Raw genomic sequence first — 23,007 nt, forward strand, 5'->3', positions numbered from 1 at the left:
GAGGAGACGTTTCATCTCCGTCTCTTGCTTTTAAACCCCTGAAAGGGCGCTGTTTGGGTTTTTACCCAAGATACAACTCGAACTTTCAGTTTCTTCTCTCTCTAAGCCTTTCGCCATCGCCGCCGTCTGCAAACTCGATTGCATTCCAGGGAATCGTCACAGTATTCTTGTAAGATTCTCGTTCTCACTCCATTTCGTCTGCTTAGGTTTCCATCTGAGATCTCATTCTCAGATTCGTGGGTTGTTTCTAGGGTTTCATTTCGTACCCATTTCCAGTTTTTCTTCTTTTCTGAATATACTCATGGCAGATGACAACCCTCCTAGACCCAGTAAGTTTAGGAAGCTTTGTGATACCTCTGCTGCCATGGCGGCATTTAGAGAAAAATATAACGTCCCTAAGAATGTAGGTTTTGAACTCGCCCCTTTAGGTGCAGATAGGGATGGCGGTTCATGGGATAGGATGTGTATCCCAATTGTAGCCATTGTCGAAGGTGGGGTTCGTTTTCCCCTCCACCCACTACTCTGCCAGATTTTAAGCTGGTACCGTCTTACACCCATGCAAGTTTCAACCAATGTTTTTAGACTGATAATAGGGACTATAGCCCTAAATGGGATTCTAGAGACCCAATTAGGAATCTGGGACATCCAGTGGTGGTATAGTATAGTACTAAACCCCGAGTACAATACTTACTACTTCAAAGTTAGGAGGGCAGAGAAGCGCTTCGTGCTCAATCTGCCAGACTCTGCTCGTGACCACGAGATCGACTTCCTCTATGTGACTGGAGCATTCGAGCCTTTAGGGGAAGATGGCCAAGTGCTGGGGCTCCATTGCCCCCACATATGGGGCTATCCACGTATGCTCTTGCTTTTATCTTTTGTAATTTCTTCATTTACTGCTTTCTCATAGCTTTTCTATATGTCTAACTTTGGTTTTTCAATTCGGATCTCGCAACTGAAAACGCTAACCATCGTCCCAAACGTGCACCGAGCAACATCCGAACAGAGGATATTAACAAAGTCCTAAAATATACAGCCGTGCCTGGTACCCGAACAGCAGGTCGGGGTCGTGACGCTGACGTACTTCTGGGATACGATCCTGCGTACAGAGGTGTCATCGACAGGAGGCTTGCCCACCCCAGCACCAATGCCGCTTCTACCTCCACATCCACTGCTCCCCAACCACGTATTTCAAGGCTTCAAGCTGGTGTTACCGTTGCTGGTCAACTTGGAGAAATTCCTATTTCAGAAGGAGTGCCGCTTCCCCGCTTGAGACTCCAAAGACCTTCTCAAAGATAGGTCATTCCTTTTCAACCCGAACAGCCAGTATTGAATCTTGACACCAGCCAATCGTCCTCTTCAGGTTACTCTTAATCTCCTCCTAACTCAAGCACCATGACCCGTCAGCCTTTAAACCTCAGCTCCCTCCTCACCGTCTCTTCTCGGGGACGGGGATCTGGTCGGGTAGTTTCCACAGGGAACGCTCCTCCTGTACCCCGTCGTAACAGAGGAGGTTCGACCCGTTCCACTTCATCTCGTGAAGTGGATACTACCGTAGAGGCCAGTGATGCTCACAGAGACAAACGGCCTAGATCAGAAGACCCAACTGGTACTGCTTCTCAAGCAGATATGGAAACACATCACCCTGTTTCACCAATTACCCAAGTACTTCCTCAAACATGGACTCCTCCATTCACTAGAGGAGACCATCCCGTTCACGTCGGGGACAGTGCTAGTTCGTCGGAAACAGCACTTGCTTTGGCTCAAGAGTTGCTACTCCCTGTTGACTTACAGAAGGAGTCTTCGTCTCCCCCTGATCGGCTTGTGTCCACTGGTCTCGTCAGTGGGATCAAGGTAACAAAAACTTCTCTTTTTTGTTTTAAAGCCCCATCTTTGTAATATTTAAGAGAAATGTTACTCACGTTTTGGTATTGCTACAGTTTATCCAAAAAATGGTCGTACTTGGCCAAAAATTCCAGGAGCTGAAGCCGAGAGGATCAGGCTTTTAAATGACAACACTAGGCTGATCCGAACAGTCACAAGATTAGAGAGGGAGAGAGATAAAGCTAAAGCTGATCTCTTCGAGACAAAAGGCAAGCTTGAGACCACGGAGGAAAGCCTTCATCAAGTTTTGGCCGAGATGGACAGCACCAAAAAGGCATCCTTCGAAGATGGTTATCAGAAGGGTTTTGATGCCACAACGGCTAGCTATGTAGAGCAGATGCCGATCATTCAGGACGAGATCTGGGTTACTTGCTGGGAGGCGTGCCTTACAAAGGTAGGAGTTGCTGAGGATTCTCCCCTATGGGTTGAGAATGATCTACCAAGTCGCCAAGTTACAGCTCCAACGGATGATGTTGATCAACAGATTGACGACTTTGCAGACGTTGATGAAGAAATACAGGTAGAATCACAAGATGATGTTGATCAATCATCTGTTCGGGAAGTGACCACTGAGATTGTTGTCCCAAAGGTACAAACTGTTGCTGCTGCTGCTGTTGTTGCTGGGGCTGATGTCCCTCCAGAGATTCAGAACCTGGATTGAAAAAGTAGCAGGTAGTGTTTTGTTTGATTTAAATCACCTGGCTGGTCCTGCATGACCATAGCTTCTTTACCCTGCATGGTACCAGTACTGTCTCTATTTTGATAACGCAGGTATTCAGCCCTTCGTGGCATAACCCTTATGTTTTGTTCGGCTATCCTCGTATTTGCATCTGTTCGGATGCAAATAGTTTTAATCTTAAGTATTTCGTACTCTGATCATTTTAACCATATATATTGCCTGTTTGCATAAGTATTTCGTACTTTTAGCAAATCCTACAAACATGATTATTTATACTGAATCTAAGTTTCTCGTACTTAAAATCATTTTCTTCTCAGTTTCTTGTACTGTTTGACAAGTGTATTTGATACTTGTATTTGTTACGTAAATACATACAAGTGTATTCATACTTGTTAAGTGTCACGTACTTTACCAAATTTAAGTTTCACGTACTTAAATAAGTGTGGCTTAACATATACTCGTTATGCTTTAAGCCAAGCCAATATATCTTTTTACAAGTGTCTCGTACTTTAAAGTCCATACAAGTGTTTTTCATACTTGTATTCGTTAAGTTTCACGTACTTAAACAAGGCATACAAATAAGCTCACACAAGTGTTTCATACTTGTGTTTAAGTTTCACGTACTTAAATTGTTTGAAAATCACACAAGTGTTTCATACTTGTGTTTAAGTTTCACGTACTTAAATTGTTTGAAAATCACACAAGTGTTTCATACTTGTGTTTAAGTTTCACGTACTTAAATTGTTTGAAAATCACACAAGTGTTTCATACTTGTGTTTAAGTTTCACGTACTTAAATTGTTTGAAAAGCACATAACTGTTTCATACTTGTGTGTAAGTTTCACGTACTTAAATTGTTTGCAAATCACACAAGTGTTTCATACTTGTGTGTAAGTTTCACGTACTTAAATATATACCCAGCTCCCCAATACGAATGAGGGAAACTAATCTCGTAGTTCGTATTTAAAACAAATACCAATAGGTATACTAGAACACAACAGTTATACTAAAAAGTGATTTTATTCATAATCGGTAAAACTCAAGAGGGCGTTATAGAATAAGCAAAACTAGAACAAAGGAATGATATTCGTAATTCCCACATAAATACGTAATGCAAGTCTAAAACAGAACTTAAAGATTCTTTAAACAAAGAATTTTCGCAGATTATGGATATTCCAAGGCCTCGGAAGTGAATTACCGTCCAAATCTGTCAATCTATAGGCCCCTATACCCACAATCTCAGTTACTCGATAAGGGCCTTTCCAATTGGCCCCCAACTTGCCTTCGTTGGCCACCTTGGTTTTGCCGAGCACTTTTCGTAGTACGAGGTCCCCAACACCAAACTCTCGTGGGTGAACGTGTTTGTTATAGCTCTTCATTAGCTGCTCTTGGTAGGAAGCCAGATGTACCAGGGCCCTTTCTCTCCTCTCTTCGGCTAGATCAAGCTCGATTTCAAGGGCCCTGTTATTACCTCCACTTTCAACCAAAACGGTCCTGTTGGTCGACAGACCAATTTCAAGAGGGATAACAGCCTCTGTTCCATAAGCCAATGAATAGGGGGTCTCTCCCGTAGACCTCCTAGGCGTTGTTCGGTGAGCCCACAACACTAAGGGTAACTCGTCTGGCCACTTCCCTTTGGCTTTGTCCAACCTCTTCTTGATCCCATCAAGGATAGTTTTATTAGACGCCTTTGCTTGCCCATTACTCTGAGGGTAGGCTGGGGTGGAATAATAATTTCGTATTCCATACTGAGCACAAAAAGCCTTGAATTTCTTCTGAAATTGGGATCCATTATCTGTGATCAATGAGTAAGGGACCCCAAAACGATTGATGATGCTTTTCCACACGAACCTTTCTATCATAGGTTCAGTGATTTTGGCCAGTGGTTCTGCCTCAATCCACTTAGTAAAATAGTCAGTTGCCACAAGCAGGAATTTTTGATTCCCAGTCGCTTTGTGTAGTGGACCCACGATGTCCATCCCCCATTGGGCAAACGGCCAGGGGCTTGTCAAAGGTACCAGATCCTCGGCGGGTGTTCGAATCATTGGTGAGAATTTTTGACACTTCTCACAAATCTTTACATACACCTTTGCATCTTCCTGCATGTGTGGCCACCAGTAGCCTTGGGTAATTGCTCAGTGGGCAATGGATCTGCCTCCAGCGTGGCTTCCACATGTTCCCTCGTGGATTTCATGAAGAAATTTCTGCACCATCTTAGGATGCACACATAGCAAATATGGGCCTGTAAAGGATTTCCTATATAACTTATCTTCTGGGGACAGCCAAAACCGAGCAGATTTGATTCTTATCTTGTGAGCCTCCTTTTTGTCAGAAGGGAGTATCTCATCTGGTAAGAACTCCATGATTAGGTCCATCCAACTTGGGCCTTGGTTCACGTCCAAGACCAAGTCCTCACTTCTTCCAATGCTCGGCTCACTTAGATATTCTACTGCCATTTTTCTTTTGAACTCAATTGGTACTGCTGCAGCTAACCAAGCCAATGAATCTGCATGAGTATTCTGTCCAGAACTTATCTGCTCAATGTATACCCTTTCGAAGGTATCAAGCAAGTCCCTGGCTGCCTGCACGTAGGCCACCATCTTTTCATTTCGAGTTTCATATTCGCCGGACAGCTGGTTTACCACAAGCTGTGAATCACAATACACCCTAACCCGTCTTACTTTTAGGGTTTTTACACTCCTCAAGCCTGCTAAGAGTGCCTTGTACTCTGCCACATTATTTGATGCACTAAAGCCTAGCCGAACAGATAGCTCCAACATCACTCCATCAGGGGGAAAAAGCACAATCCCAATCCTTGACCCTGTGTTACATGCTGATCCGTCAACATACAGCTTCCATTCCATGGAATCCTGTTCGACTTGGGGTTGATTCTTTATGGGTGATGTCTCTGTGGCCTGCTCCTTTCTCGTAGGAGGTTGGGAAGCCACTGTGGGAGAAAACTCCGCCACAAAATCAGCCAACACTTGGCCTTTGATTGCTCTGCGTGGCTGATAATCAAGATCGTATTGACTTAACTCCATGGACCACGTCGAGATCCTTCCCGAGAAGTCTGCTTTTCGTAGCAGTGATTTCAATGGAAACTCAGTGTAAATCACAACCTTATGGCTTTGGAAGTAATGTGGCATCTTCCTCGTGGCTGTCCTAAGTGCTAGGACAAGCTTTTCTAAAGGCAGATATCTCGTTTCCGCATCTAGCAATGTCTTACTAACATAATAAATAGGGATTTGTTCCATCCCTAAGTCCCTTAACAGAACTGCACTTACTGCATGCTCGGAAACAGCTAAGTACAGAATTAAAGACTCACCTTGTTGCGGCGTTAACAAAAGTGGGGGCTCGGCCAGATACTTCTTCAGGTTCTGGAAGGCTTGTTCACATTCTGCTCCCCATTCAAATCCCTCCCTCTTTTTTAGCAATTGAAAAAATTGTCTGCACTTATCACTTGACCTGCTGATGAATCTGTTAAGCGCTGCTGCCATTCCAGTCAGTCTCTGGACTTCCTTTGTGGTTTTGGGACTTTGTAGCCTCTGTAGGGCAGCAATCTGATCGGGATTAGCCTCTATCCCTCTCATGGTTACCAAATGACCCAGGAACTTTCCTGAACCAACTCCAAACGCACATTTCGAGGCGTTGAGTTTCAATTTGTACTTTCTCAAGATTTCGAAAACCTCTTTCAAATCAGCTATATGCCCCTGTTTATCTTGACTTTTTACCACCATATCATCTATGTAAACTTCCATAATCTTTCCAAGCAATTTCTTGAACATGATGGTTGCAAGTCTTTGGTAAGTTGCCCCAGCATTTTTTAGCCCAAACGGCATAACACTATAGCAATACAACCCTCGTGGCGTGATAAACGAAGTCTTCTCCTGATCAGGGCCGAACATAGCAATTTGATGATACCCTCGATATGCATCAAGAAAACTCATTCGTTCGTAACCAGCGGTTGCGTCAACCAATTGGTCAATCCTGGGCAGAGGAAAGCTATCCTTAGGACATGCTTTGTTTAAGTCTGTGAAGTCTACGCAGACTCGCCACTTTCCATTCTTTTTCTTCACCACAACGGTGTTAGATAACCATTCTGGGTAGTAGACCTCGCGTATCGCTTTAGCCTCCAGTAAACGATCGACTTCTTCTATTACTGCATCCACATGCTGAATGGCTGCCCTTCGTTTTTTCTGAATGACCGGTTTATGCTGGGGATCTATGTTCAAATGATGACAGATCACATCTGCATCCACTCCGGGCATCTCCTCTGGTACCCATGCAAATACATCGACATATTCCTTCAGAAATCTTATTGACTCAGCCTTTTCCACTGCTGGTAATGATTCCCCTATTAAAAAATATCTTTTAGGATCAGTTTCGCTGATCTGAATCTTTTCCAAACCTTCAACCACTTTTTCAGCCGGGCTTCTTCCAACATCCTTGATAGTTGGTTGATTCGGTGCTTCTAATGTATGAACATGGTGGACCTTTGGGGCTGTTTTAATGATGGAGATCAAACACTGTTGAGCCACTTTCTGATTGCCTCTGAGCACTTCAACCCCATTCGATCCTGGGAACTTCACCATCTGATGATAAGTCGAGGATACCGCCCTCATCTTGTGCAACCATGTCCTTCCTATAATCGCGTTATAGGAAGAGGGAACATCGACTACTAAGAAATCTGTCCTCAATACCACGGTTCCAGCCCAAACAGGTAGTGTTACCTTTCCAAGGGGCCAGACTGCTCCTGCACCGAAGCCGATCAGAGGTGTTGTCGATTGCTCTAAATCTGTTTGGGCCAATCCCAGCTTCTTGAACGCATCGTAGTACAACACCTCTGTACAACTTCCTGAGTCCACAAGGATCCTGTCAATGTCATATTCTCCAACTCGTAGGGTTACGACCAATGCATCGTTATGGGGAATTTGGACCTCTCCTAGGTCATCATCACTGAATGCCAAGCTCTCATTGCATACATCAGTCTCTCGCCCTCTCTTGTTTCCCAATCGCATCACGTGCTGATCGTGCTTAACTTGCCTTTGTAATAGCTTAACCTCATTTCTCGTATAAGGTGTGGCCAACCCATGTATCATATGGATTATTCCTTTAGGGTTTTGCTCGTAACCCAGCTCCATAGCCTTCCCTTTCTCCTTAGGATCCTCCTGGATAAATTCCTTGAGATAGCCCCGAGAGACCAAATCATCAAGGTGCCTCTTGTACATCTCACAATCCTCGGTCATGTGGCCCCAATCTTTGTGGTAACTGCAGTGCTGATTCGTAGCACGTTTTGCATCTTTGTCTCCGCCTAGACTCGGGGGCCACTTGAAATATGGCTGATTCTTTATTCGATAAAGAATCCTGCATATTGGTTCCTTCCAAACCGTAGTGATAGAAAAGAAAGCTTTTGGGTCAGGAGCTTGCTTATCTTTGTACGGCTCTTTCTTAGCCTGCCCATATTCCCTTCTCTCTTTATAAGTCTTGGGCTCTGGCTTATCCACCTTTTTGGCAGGTGCCTTCGGCTGTTTGGCAACCGTCCTGCCATCCTCACGGAGTATGTCATCCTCCATTCTGGCGTGTTGCTCTATCCGTTCTATCAATTTAGCCAAAGTGGCCACTGGATGTTTATTCAATGAATGACGCAGTTCTCCCCGAACAGGCAAACCAGTCTTGAAGGTAGCAATTGCGTACTCCTCACTGCAACTTTCAATCTCGTTGAAAGTTTCCCAGTACTTCTTTGCATAATCCCTGATTTGCTCGTTCTCCTTCTGTTTCATAGTGGATAGACTCTCAAAGGTCTTAGGGGCTTTTCTGCTCGTCAAGAACCGAGCAGTGAATTCCTCGGCCAACTGCCTCCACCCACGTATGGATCGTGGGGCCAGTTTATGAAACCAGGATAAGGCCACTTTGCCAAGACTGGAGGGAAACATCTTGCACAAGATGGAATCATCCCCTTCATGCATAAACATAGCCTGTTGATAATGCTGTATGTGAGCCATGGGATCCGTATTTGTCTCGTAAAGTACGAATGCACCGTGCTTCACTCTGCTCGGCAACCTAGCCTCCTGTAGCCTTTTCGTAAATGGGGAGGCCGCGATATTACTTAATGCCTTGCGTGCTGCTTCTCGTGCAGTCACTGTTCCATCCTCGAACTCCTTTGATTTATGAGCCGCGGCTTTGGCCCAATCAGCATCAGGTCTCTCGTACCTGTCTCGATGGTGTTTCCTTGTTCCCTCCTCTTCGGGGGTGGAACTTCTGTCTCTGCTCCTCCCTTTTCGTGAAGAAACCCTTCTCTCGGGTGTTCGGGTCTTGCTTCTCTCTTTGCGTGGAGAAGCCCTATGTCGCTTTGGGGTTGGACTTCTGCTTCTGCTCCTTCTTCCTCGTGAAGGAGCTTTTCTATATTGTACCACAGCATACCCACTGCCTCTAGAATTTCTTCGAGATAGTCCGAAATCCTCCGGATGTTCCCTGATTCTTTCTAATTCTCTGATCTCATGCTCTCGTTTTTTAATCAGACGAGCATACTCCTCGACTTCTTGCCTCTTTTTATCAAGAAGGTCGTCGCTTCGGTGCTCACTCCTGGAGTGTGCGACCGATCCATCCCTTCGATGGGATTTACTCCTTCTCGTGGATCTCGAAGCCGTCTCTCCATCTCCTCTATTTTTGGAGTTGTGATGGACGGTAAGGGGGCGGTCCTTACTCGTGATCTTCCTGTGCCCACCCTGGGGTTTTCTCGGAGCCCCAGGTGGTGATTTGTCCCTTTCTTCATCTAACACATCTTTTGGGTCATGCGGTGTTGCTGGAGTTACTTCCACCATGGTCGTGTTTCAAAAGGGAACTAGTTCGATTCCCACAGACGGCGCCAATTGTAGGGGGATGAAAACAATTGATGCTTCGGATCAACTGGATTGCAACGGCTTGTTCGTGCCTCTTCACCGGAACCCTAATTCGTCGTCGGAACCCTAATCTGCAAAATAGACAAGGGGTGAGCGCACCTTTGCCTCTCGTGGCAAAGGCCCTCCGATGCCTTTGTTAGTATCACCTACTAGCAATCAAACCCTAATTATCAGTAGGAAAGCAATATGAAAGCAATGTATTGCGTACCTTTTACCTCTAGGTTTACTTCATATTTATAGATTTATGGATGCTTGCTGCCCAAGTATCCATATTGCCCTAGGTTTTCTAACTCGTATAGGTAACCCAGGATATCAAGGAGTCTCGTTTCCTTTATCAGTTTATGGAAAAGAGTCCTTTTAGGATTCTTTTCCATTACGGGCCGAACATCCCATTCTCATTGGGTATCTTAACCTGATCCTATATTCCCGGGATCTTTATTCCTTTACGGGATATGTCTATTCTGGAATCTTCCAGAGTATTCCCTCTGCTCCAACACTTGATTGGAGTTCTTTCCTTGTTCGGCCATCTCGTTGCCGAACAGTCTGCCTGGACCAATGACTTCTCATGTTACTGGTCCATATCGCCGAACACCTTCTTGCACGGCGACTGTCCTGTCTATGTTCAAACTATGGTCCCACGTACCATTTGTTCGGATATCAATTGCATCGCTTTCAACCCATTATCCCTCGTATCACGTACTGGGTTTTTACTTAATCTGTTCGGCTGTATCGTAACCGAACAGTTCTGTTTGGACCAGCTACTTCGCATGCAACTTGGTCCAAGGTAATCGGAATGTCACTATCTGCTGATCAGTCAGCACTGACCGGCGATCAGTCATGTTCAATTTGAACACGTGTTCTTATACACCACGTGTTCGGCAACTAAATGTATATGCTCGGGAATACCTTCCTACAGCGGCAACGAATGCAATGATGACGATGACGATGACGATGACGACTCCAAGGAACTGAACGACGACGGCGAGAAATGCAACGACAACGGCGAGGAAGTGAACGATGACAGCGAGTAAGGGAATGACAAAATCTCCGTTTCTATCTCTATCGTTCTCTCTTCTATCTCTATTTGTATTGAATTTGAATATGAACTGTTTTCTTTTTTCTAATATATAAGAAGGTATTTTTGAAAAAATAGGAGCCTTTTGTCCTGGCGCCTATACAAAATACATTCATGTCCTAATTACATCAATAACTCCTATACTATGTCTTTATCACCAAAGCTCCCGTTAGACAAATAAGACAGTTGTTTCGGACTTTTTCCGTCTTTAGTGAATTTTTTTTGGCTTTCGGTTATAATTTTATACTTTTTAGACTCTTCTCGTCGAGACGGATGATTAATTTCAAAAATATCACGCAAATCTAATAAAAATTCAAAAAAAAAATGAATAAAACACACAAAACAAAAACAAAAAAATCAAGTTAAAAGGAACGCAGCCTGAGTCCAATAATTAATACTAGTGTTTCACCTATAATAAATTAGTAATATGATTAGTCCTATATATAGTAGCTAGCTTGAGTGTCGGTGAGGCTTGCTTTTAGTAGATTTTCAAGTGGGAGTAACGTGACAAACATTTTACTCATTTTGAGCAGAAACAGTGATAGAGACTTGAGTCGCTTAATTTTAACTATAGAAGAATGACACAAAAGTCGGTCAGCAAAAAAAGAAAAAAAAAATCAATGAAAAATACGTACATTAGTCAGTGATGAGATGAAAAGGACATCTATATTAGTACTATGATTGGCCCGCTTAGTAATATTTTCTCCGTCTCAAATTTTTGGTTTTTTATGATTTTACGTACAATTTTTAAATTGTTAATATCTCTTAATGTATATCATTTTTTTATATGTTTTTGAAAACATTATATCTTAGAAATAATTGAAATCTATTAAACAAGTTTCATATTACATATTCTAAACAACGGGGCGGTTCCAAAAACATCTAAAAAAACATCTCATATCTCAATTTCATAGTTCCCGATCAAAACGTGATTTTATTATTTTAAGTGTACTCGTGAGAAATCAGCTCAAAATAATATAGAGAAGGGCTTGATCTGTGTAGCTTTTCATAAAACAGTTTCTGTCAGCATTTATGAAAAACTGCTTAGATCAAGTCCTTTCTGGTCATTTTTTTTGCCAATTTCTCAAGGGTATCCTTAAAATCACGTTTTAAATACATTGAACGACTCGAATCATCAAAATTTGATCGGAAAATGAGAGGTATGGACCGTAAGAGAGAGTGGACTTGAAAATTTCTGTTTTTTTTTTCGAACTCGAAAAGAAAATTTCTGTTTGTTAGTAAAGACGTGGGTGAGAAAAACTAAATTGCCAATTGAATAAAGGAGGTAAAAACAATTTCAAGGCAACCGTAATTTGTAACGCCTCTGTCACTTGAGGTGGGACCTACATACACAATGAGCCCAGATTATGCGTGAGGGGGTTACAAATAATCTTTGCATATATGTATTTTTTTTTTCGTGATGCAGTTTGTGGGTAAGTACTTTTTTAACAGGTAGATCCATTGATTACGCTGATTGTAGTAGAAGGCAAAGATTTCCTGTGGTGGTTAATTGTACTCCTAGAGAGAGAGAGAAACATCAATGGAATAAATATTTTTCTGTGTAGAACTTCTTTTCATGTACTTGGTGAGTATCTATTCAATTCATATGGATAAACCGAATGTTGTGGTTTTGTTATCCAACTGAGGGCTTTGGGATTTGGACGTTTATAGCCTTCGGACAGTTTTTTTTGTTCAATATGAGTATGAGATTGTATGTTGTTCAAAAAAAATAAAAATAAAGGTGAGAAAAATTAGATTGCCAATTGAATAAAGGTTCTGATGGGGGAGCCCCTATTTGTAAAGGTGTGCTCAGCCCCACCGTTGTAGTAGAAACTTTCCTTCAGGTATCAACAATTTAGAGGGGTAAAGTTGTAAATTACCAGTCTCTGTTAAGGATGTTTGGCCGACATGTCTGACAAGGAAAGTCAGTGTAATTTCAGAAACATTAGGAGAGGTACCTGTTTTTGTCAGAAACCTGAGAGGTGAAATTTATCCTGGGGAAATTGGTGTTCAATGGCTCTTGGGGCAAATTATTCCCAAGTCATGGAGTCTTTTTTCGAAATTGTCTGTTCATGGGAAGGAAAACAATAATTCTCAAGATATGGTATTGAAGACAAAAATACTCCTCTTGTCTTAAACTTAGAGAGCAACTTAGGTTCATACACGGGTGTAACAACGAGGCTACTTAGGTTCATATACGGGGTAACTTTGGAAGCAACTTAAAGTTTATACACATGGCAACTTAGATTCATACACGGGACAACTTAAGTTATACATGGGGCAATCCATTGAAGTAGCAACCATCAACCACATGACCCACATGAGAGGGTGATTTTGCAGGAATGGGTTACTGTAAAGAAAGAGGAAAAGAGGAGAACTGATTTTATTGAAATTACAACTCAAATGATAAAATTAATTGTCAGTTGCTACTGAGTTGACTCAGAAATTAAAATCATTCCAACTCACTCCAACCCATCTCTCTCTCTCTCTCTCTCTCTCTCCCCAATATTACAACTCAAATCACAAAAGCCCATTGAAGATCAAGAACAACCTGTGTTGGATTGACTTTATTTTTCTCCTATATTGAAAAATCAGAGCAAACCCACATCACAAATACTTGAGTTTGTTCATAAATTGGTCCACGGTCCCCACATCATCGCCGTCGACGGCTCCAACAACCATAAAAGGAGGATGAAGAGCAATATAAATCGGAGAGAGAGAGAGAGAGAGTGTTACAGATGACTAGGATTGCTACTGATTCGGTGGAGTTGCAAACGACGAGGAGAAACTGATTTTTAGGGTTTCAAATGTGTTTGGGTATATTAGTCTTTTTACATTGCCCTTTCCATGTATGGGAAATTTCTTTTGTTCCGTTTCATATCTGAACAATTCCAAGAAAACCTGTTCATGGATTGAGAAATTTTTGTCTCGTATTCCACTGTCTTGTAATTCCCCCTTATCCTAGCCAATAACCAAATTTTGGTATTTGAATAACCAAAACTAGCAATATTTTTTCTTTGGATAATCAAATTTAATGGGGACCACACTCTTGCTTTCCTTTTTCTCTCTTTCTCTATCCTCCCGTCATGATCAATTATCATGGACTCACCCACTTACATTTATTCTCAACTCTCTCTATATCCCTCTACTAAAAATGAATTTTTTATTATGAATCTTAACATTGTTCAATTATTAATCTGTTAAATGAATATTCACAAGCTGATGTGATAAGTTTTGGCTATTCAATTTTGATTAAGTTATTGGGGACACCTTTAGACTGAATCAATCATTTCCAAATCCGGGTTGCCACAGCAATGAGAATTCTTTTCTTTTTTACTTTTTTTTAACGGCGATGAGATTTCATTAATCTATAAATCTTATCTCCAATTATTGTGATGTTTTTTTTTTTTTCTCCTCCTATCTTATCCTGTGTCTATCATTTCGAAATTCAATTTTCTTAATCTAGCTATGACGTTCTCTCTACTCAAATAGAATTTATCGTTCTAATTGTATTTCCTTATCGCCAATTATCTGTGTAAAATTTGTCTCACATGCACAAATCTCTCTGTTCTTCAGGGTGTCCTAGCAAAAATCGACTATTCTGCAAGAAGTTATAAACCGGCGAATGAAACAAAAGAGTATTATATATGTGTCTAGCAAGAAGAGTGTCGCCGCTGGATCTGCTCTCATCTTCAACAACAATGATTTCTCAGATACTTTTTCGTGCATGCCTTTCTCATGCAAGTTAGTTGATTACAATATTCATATATAAGTTTTACCTCTTTTTCTTTTTCTTTTTTTTCTTTTTTTCAAAATATGTTTTGACACGAGAGTTGTTGAATCTGCATGTACTCTTTAGAAGAAACAATGGCTTGAATATGATGAAGCATGTTATCAAAGTGCTTTGATAGGTTGCGTGCATATTGTGTTGGGAAAAATTCGGCAAAAGGCAAAAATTCAGAGAACAATTTCATTGATAACAATCACAATTACAAGATTAAATCAAGTTACAAAATACAATAACAGTGGACAGAAAATAAAGTCGAGATACAAACAGATTTCGTAGGATCGAACCGAGTCCTGTGTAATTCCACAGTTTCCTTAAGAAAGATTCGCCGCCTACCGTGGGTGTTGTAGGTTGCATCGGCGACTTCCTCTCAGGGTTGGCTCGGCTAAACCGCAAGCCGTCGGAACACTACCGTCGACCGCCTTGGCGAACTGATTACCGCCTATCTCTCTCTCTCTCTCAAAACGTATATCAGAATATGCCGGAAGATTGTGAATTTGCTTGTGATTTCTCCAAAATCGTGAGCCTCCTTTTATAGGGTAAAAGGAGGCAAAAGAGGTGTAATGTTACCATTAATTCTGCCAATGAATTTTGTCATTATGCTGCCATCAAATGCTGGAGGTTACAAGAATAATAAACCATCACAAGGAGGGTTACGGGGGTTACAGAATCCCACAATTCAATACGTCTATTGATTGTGGTACGTCTAGATTCAACGAACCCGGAACGAGCACGGTTGCCTCGAGAGACCTTCCGGTAGCCCCGATTTCATTCATCTGAAATTCCGTAAAATTTCCAACATATTGAAATCTAAAAGACACTATAAAGTGAGCTTCGAGACTTCTTCGTTCTTATACAAACTACAAAAAGCAAAAAGAATATTGTTAATTATGAAAATTCTTGAACAAGTTGTGTGAAGACTTCAAACTAGACGGATCCGTATAAGTGATTTTTGAATTCTATCACTTAAAGGAAACACGGCATGAGAAGCTAATGTGTTGATTTTCTCTAATGTTTTCGTAACGAATTGAGTACTGGGGCCCTACGTATAATTTGATCTGTCATCACAGTTGCTTTAGATGAATGCATTTTATTATTCATTCCCCCAAGGCAAGAACATAATATATTGACTTGGTTGAATGTTGAGATTTAATAATGATCAATATGTGTGTGTGTGTGTGTTGAGATTTAATCTTAATTTTCCTTTATATATTGTGCAGGTTTAATTTTTCACGTGTTGTGTACTAATGGTAATTAAGTAATGGAAACTCCTGCGCATTCACATTCCTATTGTTTAAACAAGCATTGTACTTGTTTGATACAACACTTTATAATGGAAACCACGCAAATGTGTGGTGGACTGTGGAAAGATGAGTTAGACTACCACATAAAAATGTCACTATTTTTTCCTAAATCCTCCTAAAATCTCTCTCCCCCTTCTCTCACCCCCTCCCCACGCTCGCTCCCCACGTCCTATCTCTCTCCCACTATTCTCTTTCTAACACATTTGCATAGAGTATGTATTGATTGATTGATTGATGCGATGTCAAGGTTAATCGGAAAGGACACTTGACCAGAGCAACGTACTAATGTACTTCCTCCGTCATTTTTTAAGCAGAACTGCTATATGTACAGAAAAGGGGGGACAGAAATCCTACCGACGGCCGCCGGTGGGCCGTCTCCGGCCACCGGACGGCCGATCCGAGCCGTTGAAAAATTCTAAAAAAAAAAACCGAGGGGCCCAACGCGGGAATCAATGTCATCCGAGGTGTGTAGGGTGCTTGATCGGAGCACCCCTTTTCGTGTGTATATGAAAAAAAACCGACATATACACACGAAAAGAGGTGCTCCGATCAAGCACCCTACACACCTCGGATGACATTGATTCCCGCGTTGGGCCCCTCGGTTTTTTTTTTTAGAATTTTTCAACGGCTCGGATCGGCCGTCCGGTGGCCGGAGACGGCCCACCGGCGGCCGTCGGTAGGATTTCTGTCCCCCCTTTTCTGTACCGGTATCATTTCTGTTTTTTAAGTGTCCTGTTTCGTAACTTCAACTTATTAAAAAGATATCATCATTATACATTTCACATCAATTTTTTCCTCCACTTTTTCTATTTACCCATCATCATTACACTTTTACTCACTAACGTTTCAAAATGGAATCTACTTTTAGGGACAAAATAGATAATGCACCAACTTTTACCCACTAATTTTATAAAATGGACACTTATTAAGGGACAATCCAAAATGGAATACTGGACTCTAAATAAGGGATGGAGGGAGTACAAAGAAGCAAATTCTTGGCTTTGGTCTAAATGGTCATGTTGTTTAGTTTTTTTTTTAATTATTTTTAGAAGCAACACTGCATATATATCTCATTAATAACCAAGGTTATATCATTACAAAATTATATCAGGGAGTTCTCGATACCTGAATGCAAGAGTGTGGGCCTCCTGTTCTCCGGAACGATGAACCTTCTTAATAATAACATTACACAAGAATACACAATAAAACATCATCAAATAAAGTTAAAAGAAGCCATTCAGAGACCTTTTTCTGCTGAAGATCTCGAACAATATATGACTAGAGAGTCGGTGGAAAGCTTGACATGATGAAAATTGTTGTTAAAACACCACATCAGATCGAGCATAATACATCCCAACATACTCTGCGTGAAGAGCAGAGACCGCTGAGAAACCACGTCCACCCTTTGAGAGGATTTGACCTTCCGTTGTGTTTCTTTGAATTAGGGAAAGCATTTTACAAGGAGGCTATGAGAGTTTAATGTCTAGGACCAGGAAAACTTAAAATTCCGAAGGTTCTTTTTGATTTCGATTTTACGAAAAAAAATTTTGATACAAAGTGTACAATTTAGGTGATATGACAAACTACTTTCTTTCTTAATTGCCCTTTTCTTTTGTTTTTTTTTTTTGCTTATTGATAGAAATCTGGAGTATGTATGCTTCAATGGAAGGCATGACCCTAATTTTTGTAATACGTTATGCTCTTGGTTGCCACAACGTTGGGAGTCATCTTTAGAGAGCTTTCTAGCCTCTTAAGAAAAAAAAAACAAAAAAAACAAAAACTAGTCAATACTCTATCATTATGGCCAATACTGGGCCAATTTTTAAACATATATATAGCACTATCCAAGAAATTTTTGGGCAGACTTTTCGGTGAACTCTAGCGCAAAAAAATTTTCACAGGCATATCATGTTTAGATTGTGCATAGCAAGAGTTTAATCAGTACACCTTTTCGTATGCGTTATTTTCAGATGATGGTTTGAAAAATAGCGCATAGACCTATCAAATAGTATATTCCACACATACATGATTGTTAAACTCCTGTGCATAGCACGAGTTTGTTGCTAGTATATAGTATAAATAGATAGATGTAAATCCATTTCCCACATGTTTTAAAACAAAAAAAAAAATCCTATCTATTGTCTTTCTTTCTTTTGCTTGTTTTTTCTTTTATCAACTTGAACATGAATTTCCAAAATTAAAAAGTTTGGCGCGTAATCGACACACTCGAAGCGGTACCAAAATTAAAAAGTTTAGCGCGTAATCGACACGCTCGGTAACTGCTTCGACTGACTCACCAGATAAAACAGTTAATACGTACTCACGTGTATCAGTTGTCAACTACATATACCCGTGCCGAACTCGTACAGTAACCGTTGATCGGGTGACGTCATATATGTTGTATAATGCCAGGCAATTAGGTGCGCATAGGTGAGCTGGCATTTGGAAGTTCAAGAAGATTGTAATGACCCTCACCCAATAAGGCATATCGTTTGGGTCATCCGGTTCGGATCATTCCGTCCGAATCCGATTCCTCTGTCTACGTAGTAACTAAATACTGTGGCCTGAATCATGCTCTCGCATTGTAACTTGGTCTGGTCTGTTTGCTCGGGCTATGTTAACCTGCCTTGCTAGCGATCCGTCCGACACGACCAAGCTACGCAGAGTGAAAGCCATTATGAAGGATTATAAGACCAAGCTAGGAAAATGATAGGGTACATGAAATCCATCCATAAAAGTCTATATGAAAAGGGAGCGAATGGTTCATGGATATATAAATTGCATGCATGTACCCTACCAAGCCTCTAAGATCACAAGTATGGTATGTGGTCCCTTGAAATGTATAGTCCATTTGGAACTTTAATCCAAACAAAAGAGAGACCAAGCCTAACCAAATTGGGATCATAGATTGGACTATAGAATTCAATGCAAAAGGGTCCCCTTCTTCTAAGCTTCACCTTAGGATTTCATCCAACTTTTATTTGTTGATTTTTTTTAACTTAAAAATAACATATCTATGAAAAAAATTAAATTTTTTTTTTGCACCTTTCAAAAAATCTCATCGAAATTTATCAAACAAAATTCATATTGCACAAAAAGTTATTTAAATAGATCTTTATTTTTAAGTTTGAAAATTGTCAATAAGTACTAGTCCCTCCGTCCGGATTTAATAATCCTTTTTGAAAGTTCGTATCATTTTTCAATCGATTATATCTTGTAATTTATAATGTTTTATGTAATATTTAAAATATTGTCTTATAGAACTAATTCTGATCTATCAAACAAGATTCATATTGGATATAAAATTCATTATCAATTTAAAGATATGACTTATTTTTTATCCGGTTAGAATCGAACGAGAGACTATTAAATCTGAACGAAGGGAGTAATTTTTTAAGAATCCTTAACAGAACAGGGAGCAGTTATGAATAATATTTCACAAGAATTAAACGGCTAAAAATATATAATAATATCTCAATTTGGATCGCGTCGCGCATTTGTTTAAGGAAAAGCCAATGGAAATGAGCTACATTTGTTTTATTTTCTTATGGTAACCAAAGTACGCCAAAAACCGAAGATTCGGCAAGTATGTACCCTTTTTTTTTTTTTGAACGTCGGCAAGTATGTAGTACTTGTTTCCTCATTTTATAAGCAAATTGAAAACCAAAAAAACAGAGAATGTTGACCCACTTTGACAAATCATACATGTTGTTTAATTGATACTCCATCTAAGTAAAATTATTTGCAGACAACCCTACCCCCCTCATCAAATTTTTTTTTTTATGAAGGAATCTTTGAAAAAGCATGTCAAGATCTCATCTCACTCTTATTCTCTGGCAACAAAAAATAAAAGGCCAAAGTAATTATAACCAAACAAGGAATAAAGGGAGGCTCAAATCCATAATTAGTTAGCAAACTAAAGTAACAAAAGAGAAGTAAAGAGAAAATAAAAATTCCGAGGGTTAGCTTAGTTGGTGATCGACAAGGACGGAGGGACTTATCACCCCGAAATTCCACGTTAGACTTTTATGCATTATGGAAAAATCCTTGGGGCCGCCTATGCCGCAAATAATTTTGGATTAGCAAAGGCTAGAGGGAGCAGTAGAGATTTAGTAGAGATTTAGTTCCGTGGTGTGCGCAAGCTGAATCGAAGACATTCTGCGCTACCAAAAAATAAAATAAAAGAGACAATGAGGAGACGAATCTTTATGACATCATTGCTGTCCATTGCTTAAATCACAAACCTTGATTACAAATCCAACGGTTGATCTGCACCCTTTTTATTGGGCTGAACCTCAGACCTTATATGTTACACCCAAAAGATTACATTATTACACCAACCCCCCATCTCAAAGATCTACACTTGCCCTCCCTCCTCTTCTTTATGGTGTATATCAAAATCTACATGTATAATAATAATATAACATCAACAACATCAATTTTTGATGATCCAAAATACAACCTGCGGACCCACAACAATAACTTAACCCCCAAAAGAAAAGTTTTTTTTTTTTTTTATAAAAAAAGTGGTAAAAAAAATTATAAAACCAAAAAAAACAAATACCCATGTGATGATGTCTTGGAATGATGTGGATGATGATAATGTTCACTCATTGTTGTCAGTTTTGCTTTCGATTTCCTTTTTTACCCTCGACCCGATACCGTAATAACTGACATACCACTTGACGAACTTCCTCAACCCGGTGGCCAAATCCGTGGTGGGCTTGTACCCGAAGTCCCTGTACGCAAGGCTCACGTTGGCGTGGGTGAACGGTACGTCGCCGTTTCGCGGCATCTTGATCACGTGCTTCTTGGCCTTCACTCCCAACAAACCCTCCAATATCCCCACCAGTTTCTCCACCGGCACGGGCGCCGTGTTTCCCAAGTTGTAGACCCTCAGCTGCGCCGGAGCCCGCTTCTTGCCACCACTGCCGGTGCTCTTCGCAGCCGTGTCGAGGGCTCCCACGCACCCTTTCACCACATCGTCGATGTACGTGAAGTCACGCGCCACCGCTTTCCCGTCCTGCGTCTGGTAAACGTTTTTTTAAATTAGCAAATGAAAATTTTCATGATCAGAAAGATAAAAAAAGTGAGGCCCGTTCTGTTTTCTGACAAAATTTTCTTTTTATTTTAAAAAGATAATTTCAAATACAAATATAACGAAAATAAAATTTTTTTGCACCGTTTATTGAGATCTATCAAACAAGACCGTATTAGTAGAAAAATTATTTTCTTAAACACATTATTTTTTACCTTGAAATTATTTTCTTTTTTCAAAAAAATTTTTTTTCAAAAAGTGAAACGGCACTTTTGAACGATTCAAATTGAAAAACAATCTCTTAATGGTATTCACTTCGGATTGTCAAAAATATTTTTAGACAATCGAGATTAAGCGCTGTAAACTTTGTTTACTGACTCCTTCGTAAATAAAATTTTCTCGAGATAAAATATGAAATCAACACAATAGAAAAAGAACACTCTTGATAGAGAGCTACGAAGGGGACAAAATTTTTGTAGAGCTGCAATTCGCATAAACTAACCTGATAAATGTTAATCGGTTTCCCTTGGAGAATATCCTTGGTGAAGAAGAAATAGGCCATATCGGGCCTTCCCCAGGGGCCGTAAACCGTGAAGAAGCGGAGACCCGTGAAGGAAAGCCCGTAAATGTGGTTATAAGTGTGGGCGATTTCCTCGCCCGCTTTCTTTGTAGCTGCGTACAGGCTAGCCGGTTGGTCCGTACGATGGGATTCCGAAAATGGGTTTTGGGTATTGAGCCCGTAGACGGAGCTCGACGAGGCCCACACGATCGACGGCTGAGGCACCGCGGCTTTGGCCACTTCTAGCAGGCTTACGAAGCCGGCTATGTTCGAGCTGACGTAGGACTGGGGATTCTCCATGGCGTAGCGGACGCCGGCTTGAGCCGCCAGGTGGAGCACGTGGGTGAAGGGCACAATGTCGAACAGCTTGGCGAGTAATTCGGAGTCGTTTAGATCCCCCTCGACGATGAAGATCTCGTGCTGCTTCAGCAACTGCTGGCGCGCTCTCTTCAAGGAAGGGTCGTAGTAAGAATTGAAATTGTCGAGGCCGAGAACGCCGTCGCCGCGCTTCTTGAGGGCGAGGGAGCAGTGGGTCCCGACGAAGCCGGCGGCGCCGGTGACGAGGATGGAGAAGCCGTTGGGGCGGCGGGGGGTGGAGGAGTGGCGGACTTGTTTTTCCCAGGAGGCGCCGCTGCCGTAGAAGGCGGAGGAGAGGAGGGTCTGGGTGGTGTGGATGTGGCGGTGGTGGTTGTCCTTGTTGGTAATTTGATCGGAGATAGGAGGGTAGTTCAGGGTGAAGAATAGTATGAGGACGAGTGCTACTAGTAGGGTGACACGGAAGAGTAATTTGGAGGAAGCGGCTAAGAGCTTTGTGCTGTTGACTCTCCGGATGTAGCTGTTGTAGCGTTCCAGCTTTGGATTCTTACTCGTGTCTGGCGGGGACGCCATTTAGAGAGAGAGAGAGAGAGTGTGTGTGTGTGTGTGTGTGTGTGGGGTGCAATTTTAGAGAGGGGGCTCAAACTCAAAGTGGCAAGTGATTGGGGAGGGTCAAGGGTTGTTTCTTTGAGCCCTGAAGTGGAATTGTGTAAGTGGACGCATATATGAAGGAGAGAGAGAGAGAGAGTTTCTTTATGTGTGTTGAGAGAGAGAGAGAGAGCGAGAGAGGGACTTTTCTTTATGTGTGTTGATATCGGTTGGAGACCACTTTTCTTTTCTTTCTCATAAATAGTTTCACTCGCTTACAGATGGATGGAAAGGATAGCTAATAAATAGGCAAATGATGAATATGTCCCTTGTTTTTCTCTTGAATAACGTATTTGTCCAACAAGTTAAAAAAACGCCAGCTAATTTTTTATTTTTTTTTGTCAAAAGTGATAAGATTGTAGGAAAGTGATTTTGCCATACCTTTTTTTTTTTGTTAATGTCACTTCATTTTGTGTCTTTATTAGATGATTTATTTTATAAGAGAAGATGAGTGACATTTAAAAAGGAAAAGTGGCAAAATCAATTCCCAAATTGTATTTATAAACGTCTTTACAAAACGAAGATCATTACAAATAACTTAGACAAAGCCAAACTAATCGTATAACAAATACAAAACGAGTAAATCACAAGACAATCGATATCTTTCATCCTAATTCAAGCATGGCTTGACACAACAGCGATACTTTTAAACTATCTAACATCTACTTAGGAGTTTTATATGAGAAAAAATGCAAAGTTAATGATAAAAGACACTTAATACCCAGACGATCAGATGCACTCAAACCAAGTATGAACGCACCAATGAACTCTTGAGAACTACAGACCTGCCAAACCATCACGAGTTGTCCCGCTAAAGACATCG

The 23,007-nt window shown here is 41.0% G+C and overlaps 1 protein-coding gene across 1 annotated transcript; it reads right to left on the reverse strand.

Annotated features, from left to right (window-relative positions):
- Positions 1-19,829: 19,829 nt before the first annotated feature.
- Positions 19,830-22,396, reverse strand: LOC131299466 (UDP-glucuronate 4-epimerase 6). The gene is made up of 2 exons (XM_058325018.1): positions 21,165-22,396; positions 19,830-20,653 (listed from the first exon to the last, which is right to left on the reverse strand). Exons 1-2 carry the CDS (start codon positions 22,107-22,109, stop codon positions 20,231-20,233), a joined length of 1,368 nt encoding a protein of 455 aa, XP_058181001.1. The 5' UTR covers positions 22,110-22,396; the 3' UTR covers positions 19,830-20,230.
- Positions 22,397-23,007: the final 611 nt, after the last annotated feature.

Source organism: Rhododendron vialii, chromosome 9a, assembly GCF_030253575.1.
Source record: "Rhododendron vialii isolate Sample 1 chromosome 9a, ASM3025357v1".
NCBI lineage: Eukaryota > Viridiplantae > Streptophyta > Magnoliopsida > Ericales > Ericaceae > Rhododendron > Rhododendron vialii.

Excerpts from the sequence above, each read along its gene's own strand:
- LOC131299466 (XM_058325018.1), bottom strand. The coding sequence starts at position 22,109 with ATGGCGTCCCCGCCAGACACGAGTAAGAATCCAAAGCTGGAACGCTAC. Across the intron at positions 20,654-21,164 it reads AACCGATTAACATTTATCAG|ACGCAGGACGGGAAAGCGGT; the intron begins GTTAGTTTATGC and ends AACGTTTACCAG.